A 10,234-nucleotide genomic window follows, 5' to 3' on the forward strand; every position below is an offset into this window, starting at 1 on the left:
GGGAGGGGTGATGGCTGCAGCCCCCCTGGCTCGCCCCCTTTTGCAGATGCTCTTGCTGAGGCCCTGGCGGGGGGAGATGGGCCCGCAGAGCGGGGTCAGGGTGGAGCAAGTTCTCCCGTTCCGGGCCCGCCGCCCCAGCTGCCCCTCCAGACCTGCTTCCTCCGGGTGCCCTCCCAGCCCCGCCCGGCTGCGGGCCCTCCGCCCAGAGCGCTGGCGCCCACAGCTCAGCCCCCGCCCGGGGTCCCACCTAGTTCCAGCCAGGCCGCAGGGCAAGGTCATCACCCCTCAGCAAGGCCCCCCAACCGCTGCGTCCTCCGCCACAGCAGATGGGCTGGAGCAGCCTCTGGCCTCGGGCCCTGGCGTCAGGATGTGTGGTCCCTAAAGCAGGCCTGAGCCTGAACACGCCCCCAGGACACATGAGGACACTGCGGGGTCTCCCGCGATCCTTGCGGCAGGAGACGCGGGCCCTCCAGCCTGGCGTTTCCGCTGAGTTTCCAGGGTCCCCCCTTGTCATCCCCGGGGGGCAGGCCCGGTCCAGGCTGGGTAGACTTCCTCCCCGAGCGCTCACAGCGGCCCCGGCCCGCCCGCTGAGCGCGAGTGGCCGCGCGTGACCAGGGGGGCTGGCACGGGCCCCGGGCTCGGAGGTCGCGGCGCAGGCTCACGGCGTCGCCCTCCGCACAGAGGGGCCGGAGGCTGGTGTGCCGCTCGCGGCCGCCCGCCCTGAAGAGCAAGGAGGAGTCCGCGCCCGAGCTGGCGGTCAAGGGCACGCGGGAGCAGCTGTTCTTCTTCACGTAGCGCCCGGCCGCCTGCCGGCTAAGGAGCAGCAGAGGCGGCGGCGCTGGCGCCGTGCGCCCCCGCTCCTGCGCTGTCCCTCAGCCTCGCGCGAAATAAAAGCTGTGTCGCTCTGGTACCTCGAGGCCTGTTTCAGGAGGCAGACGCTGTAGCAAAATGTCAGTCTCCCCTCAGTCGTCATTTAAATCAGCAGATAATGAGAGAGCAGCCCATTTTGCGTGTCAGTTCAATTAGCTGCTGAGACAGAGAGCTCCTTCCTGAGGTGAGGCTTGGGATAAAGCCCAGCTCCACCCTGAGGTGAGGTGGGGACAAAACCCAGCTCCACAGTGGGGTGAGGGTGGGATCAACCCCAGAACCAGCTGAGATGAGATGTGAGATCAACCCCGGTTCCACCTTGAGGTGAGATTTGGGATCAACCCTACCTCTACCCTGTTGTGAAATGTGGGATAAACCTTAGCTCCAACCTGAGGTGAGGTGTGGGATCAATTCCGTTTCCACCTGAGGTGAGGTGTGGGATTGACTGGAGCTCCGCCCTGAGATGAGATGTGGGATCAACCTGAGTCCCCATGGAGTTGAGGTGTGAGAATAACCCGAGTTCTACGTGAGATGAGTGTGTGGTGAGATTAAACCCTGTTCTACCTGAGGTGATGTGGAGGATCATCTCTAGCTCCAGCCTGAGGTGAGGTGTAGGATCCAACCCAGTTCCACCGTGAGGTGAGGTGGGGATAAACCCTAGCTCCACAGTGGGGTGAGGGGTGGGATCAACCCCAGCTCCACACTGAGGTGAGGGGTGGGATCGGCCACAGCACCACTGTGTGGTGAGGCGTGGCATTAACTCCAGCTCCATTCAGAGGAAAAGTGGGGCATCAACCCCAGTTCCACCTGAGGTAAGGCATGGAATCAACTCAAGTTCCACCCTAGGGTGAGGTGGGGGACCACCTGCAGCTCCATCCTGAGGTGAGGTGTTGGGTCGAAGGCTGTTCCACCCTAACTTGAGGTGTGGGATCAGCCACAGCCTTTCACCGTGGTGAGGTGTGGAAGCAGCCCAGCTTGCACCTGAGTTCAGGTGTGGGATCCACCCAAGCTCCACCCTGGATGGAGGTGTGGGATGAACCCCTGTTCTACTTGAGGTGAGGTGTGGGATTAACCCCACTTCAACCCTGAGGTGTGGTGTGGGATCAACTACAATTCGATCCGGAGGTGATGTGTGGTGTCAAATCCAGTTCCAACCTGAGGTGAGATGTGGGATCAACCCTAGTCCCCACGGAGTTGAGGTGTGAGAACAACCCCAGTTATATCTAGGTGAGATGTGGGATTGACCCCAGTTCTTCCTGATGTGAGTTGTGAGATTAAGCACTGTTCTACCTGAGCTGATGCGGAGGATCATCTTCAGCTCCAACCTCAGGTGAGGTGTGGGATCAACTCCCTTTCCACCTTGAGGTGAGGTGTGGGTTCAGTCCCCTCTCTCTGTGAGGTGAGGTACGGAATTCACCCCATTTCTCCCCTGATATGAGATGTAGGATCCACCCCAGCTGCACCCAATTTGACATGTGGAATCAACCCCAGTTCCACACTGATATGAGATGTGCAATCAGCCCTAGCTCCCCACTGAGTGAGGTGTGGGAACAACCCAATTCTCCTTGAGGTGAGGTGTCGAATCAACCCAGATTCCACCCTGAGGGGAGATGTGGGATCAGCCACAGCTCTGCCATGTGGTGAGGTGTGGGATTAACTCCAGCTCCCTTGGAGGTGAGGCTTTGCATCAACCCCAGCACCGTCCTGAGTTGAGGTGTGAAGTCAACCCCAGTTCCACCTGAGGCGAGATGTGAGATCAGCCAGAGTTCTACTTGGGGTGAGATGAGTTAAACCTCAGTCCTACCTGAGGTGAGGTGTGGCATCAACTCCAGTTCCACCTTGACTTGAGGTGTGGGATGAACCCCAGTTCTACCTTGGGGAGAGGTGTTGCACCAGCTCCAGCTCCACCTTCAGGTGATAGGTGGGATAAACCCAGTCCCACCTTGATGTGAGGTCTGTGGTCAATCCAGCTTCACTCTGGGTGATGTGTGGGATCAACCCCATTTTCATTCTGGAGTGATTTATGAGATCACCCCAGGTCCATCTGTATGTGAGACCTGGTTCATTAGCCCAGACTGATTGGGCAAGAATTGTCTGTTGGATGGAGAAGAATGAATATACATAGAGTATTTATTGCAGACAGTGAGTGTGCCTGGATTGAATGTTGAATTAAAAAGTTTTCTTTCTAAAGAGTAAAAACTGGATTTTGCAAAATGAGTGTATCTGAGAAGTTGGTTATTTGCACACATCATCTGTAAATAGTGGTTTTTAAATGCACACAGTGAGGGTGCAAGTAGGTATATCTGAATGGTATTGAGTGAGTCATAAGGCGCGAAGGCTGGATTGCACAGAGTGTGGGTGGAAATAGTGGCTGTTGAATAAGTCCTGAGACTCCCTCTGGCAGGGTGTCCTCGTTGGGTGGGGATGGGTGGGGACCATGAAGACACGGGGTCAGATCTTAGAGGAGCTGCCAAACAGCTCTGTCCCTGTTCCTTCCCTGTCCAGGAAAGGGAACCCCCAGCGCATTGAGTGGAGAATCAGTAGGAGGGAAGAGGTCTCTGGGTCACAAATAGGACTGCTTATATATTGTTATTTTAGGGTCCATTTTGTTAATGTGTGTTTTCACTAAGAAATCACCAATTTCCTCTAGATGTTTAGTTTGCTGCAATATGTTTCTCTTATTCTACAGAATTGTCACATTTAGTGAACAAATACTGATACTTTATTATTAACGGAAATCCATATTTTATTCAGTTTACCTTTATTCTACCTTTTCTGTTCCAGTATCCCATCCAGGGCACCACATGACATGTAGTCGTCATGTTTGTTTAGTCTCTTCTGGGCTTTGACAGTTTCTCAGACTCACTTTGTTTCTCTGACCTTGACAGTGTGGAGGAGGACTGATCAGGTTGGTGTTTTTCTTGTGATTAGACTGGGGTTACGTGTTTTCAGGAGGCAGATCACAGAGGTCAAGTGCTTTCTCATCACTTTATATTAAGGGAATAGGCATCAAGGCAACTTATCACTGTTAATCTTACTTGGACTCCTGGCTAAGTTATTATGTGTCAGCTTTTCCCACAGTGAAGTTACTTTTTTCCCCGTGTCCATACTGTGTGTCTTCTCTTGGATGAACTTAGTTTGGGCAACCCACACTTCTGTAGAAGGGAGTTATCTTCACCTCCTTGATGGATGGCTGAGTGTCTGCATCAAATACTTGGATTCTTCTGCATAGGAGATTTTTATTCAATCTGATTTTAAAAAAGAAACCTATGCAATCACTTATTTTTACCAGTGTGGACACCTGAGTAGGTATTTTAAGCTCTTGGTTATAATCCAGCACTACAGTTTTTGGTTGCTCAGTTTATTCCTGCTTTGACTACTGATTCTTTTCCTTTGGGTCCTGTTTATTTGACATCCTTCCATCTTCTTGCGGGATTGATCATTTTTTTTTTTTTGCCTGCTTTGACTACTTCTTGGGTCCCATTTCTATGAGACCTCTGTGTGCAGGAATTAAATTTGTTTCTTTTTCTCCTGTTGATCTGTCTTGTGTCAATTTTATTATTAGTCTAACCACAGGAACTCAGGAGGGATAGAGGGAAAAAGGTCCCCCTCCCCAGCAGTATACACACCTAATTATGAAGATTTCCGTGTGGAACTGTCTGTATCCATAGTAAACAAAAGGTGAGTTTATAATAATATCTCCAACATGATCCATTCTTACATGGATACTGTACATCTTCCCTTGTGATCCCGAAACCCGTTCTCTGTGCACCAATGCTGAATTGAATTTTGGAGACCGAGTTTTGGGTGAACAAGAAGCACAGAGAACTATACTCAGTACTCTGTAGCCAAGTTACGACGTCTTGCATTTACGGGGCCTTAACGATCTAATGTCCTAGAAAGAGGGGGCTGCACCAGGGTCCCTCTGTGTGTGAGCTGCTCTGCACGCAGGGGCCCCAGGCAGGCCAGTTTCAGGGGCAGCTGCAAAGTGACCCCTTCCAAACCGTGCACTCCTGTGCCCTGGACACGGGGGCACATGTCCCTGTTTGGGGACCTCTGGTGTCAGCTGGGTTCTCCCCGGCACACGTGGAATTGTGCATTTGTGGTCGATACAAAGGTTGGGGTTCTCAGGCACATTTTAGGGGTGCCCTGAGCCGCCAGGCCTCCTGCAGGAAGGAGGAGTCTCCTTTGGGGGGCTGAGAATGCTTTGGATCCAGATAGAGGTAGTGCTTGCACAACATTTGAACGTGATAAATGCCACTGAGTTGTCTACTTTAATGGTAAATGGTGAGTTTTATGTTACATATATCTTACCACAATTTAAAACAAAGCATCGGTCATCACATCAACAACTTGACACCACAGGGAACTCGCATTTCTGCTGAAAGACCCCGCCTGCTTGCCCACGTGGTTCCCGGGTGACCATGTGGGGACCGTGGAGTGTAAAGGAGGGCGTGAACGACCCCACACCGGGACGGTCCAGAGGCGCACCCAGGGCTCAGCCCACGTGTACACGCATCCCCAGCAGCGCAGGACGGGATCCACTGGGAGGGCTGGCAGGCTTTATCATCGAGTGTGAACAGCCTCGGGGGGCCAGTGGCCGTGCACTGGTGACTGACCGCAGCCCTGGACGCCGGGGCCTGTGGCCTGACTCCTCTCAGCCCGAGGCTGGGGCCTAACAGGTGACGTGGATGGCGCTACCCTCAGCCCATGCTCGCTGCTGGAACACGGGCACGGCTGCAGAGTAAGACCGGAGCACCTCCAGTTACTTGAGCACCTCACGGTAGAAACGTGATTTTTACATAACGCACAGGAGCCGCGAAAGGTTATTTTCTTAGGCGAGCTGATAACACCGCCCCGTCCACATGGGACACCCGCTGCCCTGCTCACTTTCCCCACGGTGGCTGGAGTTGAGCCTTCCGTCCTCCCCCAACAGAATTGGCCTCCAAGACCTCCTGGGGTTCCTCCCCGAACCCTGAGGATGTGTCCTGCCTGAGACTCCTGACACAATATGCTCCCGCTGAGGTCGGTCCGCGGAGGTCACGCAGAGGTCTGAGCAGTCAGGTCCCAAAGCGGCTGCCTGCCTCGGTTTTCGGGCTCACGATGCCCTGTCAGTTCGGTGGGCACTTCTCGTTCCCTCTATACTCTTAACAACTCACCCACTGCTGTGGGTTCAATAGTGTCCCCCCCCAACAAATTTATATCCATTCTGACCCCAGAATCAAGCCTTGTTTCTGAAACAGGGTCTCTGCAGATGTGGTTAAGATGAGGTCATGCTGGATTAGGGAGAGCCCTGAATCCAGCAGCTGGTGTCCTCATAAGAAGAGGGAAATCGGGACACAGACACAGAGGGGAAGCCACGTGACGATGGAGGCAGAGGTGGGGGTGATGCAGCCATAAGCCCAGGGATGCCTGGAGCCCCAAGAAGCTGGAAGAATCAGGAAGGACCCTCCCCTGGAGCCTCAGCACTTTCCAACTAGACAGTTACCATGAGCGGGCCTGAACTGAAGGCAGCACCGTGGTCCCTGACCAGTCTGTCTTGCCCGCTTGGCACGGTGGGGAGCAGCTCTCACGGGAGACTGACCAGCGAGTTGGTTTCACATGACACCGTAGGACGCTGGTCCTGTAAACAGGCAGGCCCATCTCACCCTTCCTCCTGGGCTCTGGTCACACAGGGTGACTGTGTACCGTGTGGGGCTGGGCTTTCAGCCTCTGCACAGGACCACTTGGTGTTGGTTAAAAGTTCAGCTTACACCCCAAGAATGACGGAAGGTGAAAGTCTCATCAGCCCTGTGTGGTGTAGGCAGGGAGACACAATTAATTATAGAGTTAAAAGCAGAGAGGGTAGGGGTGACTCAGCCATGGAAAAGGAGTGAAACACTGACACAGGCTATGATGTAGATGAACCTCGAAAACATGATGCTCAGTGAGAGAAGCCAGACACAAAAGGACAATTAGTGGATCCCACTTACATGAGGCAACCAGAACAGGCAAGCCCACAGAGACAGGAAGTGGACTTGGGGTGCCGGGGCTGTGGGAAATGAGGGGTGACCTCTGAAGAGTGGGGTTTTGGGGAGTTGATGGAAATGTTGTCAAATGCATTGTGCTGGTAGCTGCACAACCCTGTGAATATGCAAAACACCACTGAGCTTAATACTTAAAATGGGTTACCTAACTGTGTGGTAAAGAAATGCAATGTCAATAAAGATGTTATCAAAAGCGAAAACCTGGAGGCTTCCAGGCCCACCTCCAGAATGTGAGAGCAGAGGTGCGGGGTCGGACAGGACCTGCGTGTCTGAAAGCCCCATGTGTCCAACCAGGTGGTCTGAGGGCACCTTGCGAAATTCTCCCTGTGGCATCAGAAGCGTGGGGCGCTAGTGTGGCCAGGCCTCAGGCAGAGAGGCTGGATTCTGTGGCCTTGCTGTCCTCTCTTAGGGACTGTGGCATCGTCTCCGTAGAAGGAGGTGGGTCAGCTTGAAGCCCGGTTCCCTCTTCTGCACGTTTCTTCTTTCTCTCCCAGCGATGGTGCCGGCTGAGCTGTGCCAGAGCAACCAAGGCAAAAGCATCATGCACGGAATGACGGAGAACTTTGACCAGGTGCCGTGGGCTCCTCAGAGGCAGTGACCCAGGACTGAGGTCCCAGAGCCTCCTTCTGAGTGTCGTGGCCCCGGTGCCCCTCTCACAGGAGTTGTTGTCAGGCTTGATGGTTGAAGCAGCCATGGTATCGAGATTTCACTGGTAGAAACTATTCCTTTGCTTCCCTGGGAGAAGCAGGTCTCCTTCTACTTTGTTGGGGAGACCCCCTTTTTAATAAACAATAATAATAAGCTGTAAGTACATATTAAGGATTAGGTTATATACATGTAAAGAATAATCATAAAGATCAAGAAACAGAACATGATGAGTGGACACCCAGGAGTGCCCTTCCCTGGTCCCAGCCTCCTCCCCACCGTGAGGTAGCTGTTCTCCTGATTTTGTGTCCGTGACGTGTCCTCATAGTTTATGCCCGGGCACGCATCCCTAAATAAGGCAGCCCAGCTTTGCCTAGTTCCAAAGTCTGTAAGTGTGTGTATCGTGCTTGCTGCTTTATTGCTCTTGATGGCTCAGCCTTGTGTCCGTGAGATTCTTTCATCTTGAGAATATACTTTTTAAAAAAAATAACTTTTATAGTTTTACTACCTTTAAAGAAAATGTACTCCATTGCTGTGGAATATTCCTTCATAGGAGCGTGCATGGTTCATTTCTGCATCCGCCTGTGATGGCCTTCAGGTTCTTTCAGGTTTGGCTCCTGTGGCTGCAAGTCCATGTCCGTGTGTCCTGGTGCAGGGCTGGTGGGTTTGTGTTCAACTGGGAGGAGCGCTGTGGGTCTGTGTGCACGGACTTCGCTATCTGAGGCCCAATTGTTTCAGAAGTGGTTGCATCCCCCGCTGCGTACCAGGCTTTCCATTGCTCCACGTCCTGCTGATATTTGATACTATGTCTTTCATGTCTGCCCTTCTGCTAGGTGTATGCACAGTATTTTTCTTATGGCTTTAATCCCTCGTTGTTAGTGAAGTTGTGCATCTTGTGGTATTCATGGACTATTTCCTGTTGTTTCTAAAAAAGTTTTAAAAATTGTGGTCAGATACACATAACATAAAATTTACTATCTTAACCATTTTTAAGTGCACATTTCAGGGTCAAGAAGTAATTCGCACTGTTGTGCAAACCTGACTGCCATCGTCCTCCAGAACTTTCTCATCTTACAAGACTGAAACAGTCCCCATTAAACACTCACTCCCCATTGTCCCTCCCTCAGCCCCTGGCACTCAACATCCTACTTTATGTCTCTATGTTTCCGACTGCTCTAGGGGCCTTGTATGAGTGGATCAAGCACTGTTTGTTTTTTGGTGTCTAGCTTACATCACTGAGCGTAATGCCCTCAAGGTTCATCCCTGCTGCAGCCTGTGTCAGAATTGCCTTCCTTTTTAGGCTGAATAGCATTCCCTTGTATTGATGGACCGTGTTTTTCTTCTCCATTCATCCATTAGTGGACACGTAATATCTACATTCATTTCTCCTGTCATAATATTTGTGGAATAATGTCAGAAAGTCCTATGAATCAAAAGTCATTTGCCATTAACTTTTTTCTTAAACTTTTTATTGTGAAAAACATCAAAGCTAAGAAAAGGGAAAAATACATGTCAGCTTCACTTGTGTTCAGGAATTAATGCTTTACGGATTCACTTTATTCCTTGTGTGTGTGCTATGTGTGTGCCTGTGCCTGTTTGCATACATATGCCGTGCATGTGCATAGGTATGTGCACTGGCACACGTTAGTGTGTGCATGGGCATATGCTTGCATGTGTGTTCACATGCTAGTGTGTGAATATATTTGTGCTGTGCACGTGCATATGTTTGTGTGTGTGTTGTGCCTGCCTGTGCGCACACCTGTGTGTTTGCTGGAACCACTTGCAAGTTGGCTGCAGACTGAATTGTGCCCCAGATATATCCGCACGCAGCTGCTCTAACAATCCTGCATAGCCACGTAAAGGTCACAGATCTCAGGGATTTAAATGGATGGAGCAGGATGTCCTGACACAGAGTCTGTCTTCCAATGACTGTCACTGTCTCAGTAACATCCTTCACACCTTCTTTAAGCCCCATTCAGGGTCCAGTTTAGACCCCCATTACATTCAGTCACCTGCCCCAGGTCCCCTAAAGCAACAATGTCACAGCTGGGGAGCCCGGCCAAGGCTGGGTTGCCCCTCCTGTTGGCCTGGCCTCCAGGCCCTGCACTTGGCTCCTGTGTTCCCATCTCTCAGCCAGGCCCCGACTTGGATGGGGCCGCCACCTCTTTCCTCACAGGGGCCCATCGCCCAGTCAAGGGGTTTCATTCTCCCCAAACACAGCATCAGGAGTGGGGGGGTGACAGTTCCCACTGGGTCTCCTTCATGTGAGACCCTGTGCTGTTGAAAGAGCAGGCGCCCTGCCCTCGGGGGTGGGGGGCTGGGAGGTGGCATGGGGCCCACGATGGGCAGGCAGGTCCCCGGGTGGGGCGAGCCAGCGTGCAAGGAGTTCCGCGGTGGGTTCTCCTCTCCAACGGCTTCTGTGCCCCTACCTCTCCCCGTGCCTCCCCTCGAAGACAGCGCGGTGCCCAGGACGGGAGCCATGGGAGCCATCAGCCACCGCCCCCTCTACACGCACACGCACACGCACATGCACACGCTGCAGGGAAGCAGGACCCGAGTGCAGGGCTCTCAGCGGCCCTGAGCGCCCCTCCCGGAATCGGCCAGCCGAATGGACAGACCGGATCTCCCGGCCCGGACCATGCAGGACTCTCCTGACCTGGTTTCCAGTGTGGCCGCCTCCTTCTGAAAGCCTAGGA

At 52.7% G+C, this 10,234-nt stretch overlaps 1 protein-coding gene across 8 annotated transcripts in view; it reads left to right on the plus strand.

Annotated features, from left to right (window-relative positions):
• The window catches only part of CFAP100 (cilia and flagella associated protein 100), a 49,126-nt gene extending 48,287 nt beyond the window's left edge, over positions 1-839 (plus strand). For 7 of the 8 annotated variants that reach the window (XM_082414819.1, XM_082414821.1, XM_082414817.1 and 4 more), the window contains one exon: positions 47-673. In XM_082414819.1, the coding sequence (XP_082270945.1) occupies positions 47-382 (336 nt within the window). In that variant the 3' untranslated portion in view covers positions 383-673. The other variant, XM_082414818.1, reaches the window with a different exon arrangement.
• The last annotated feature ends 9,395 nt before the right edge of the window (positions 840-10,234 follow it).

The sequence above is a fragment of the Balaenoptera physalus genome (genome assembly GCF_965194825.1).
Source record: "Balaenoptera physalus genome assembly, chromosome: 11".
NCBI lineage: Eukaryota > Metazoa > Chordata > Mammalia > Artiodactyla > Balaenopteridae > Balaenoptera > Balaenoptera physalus.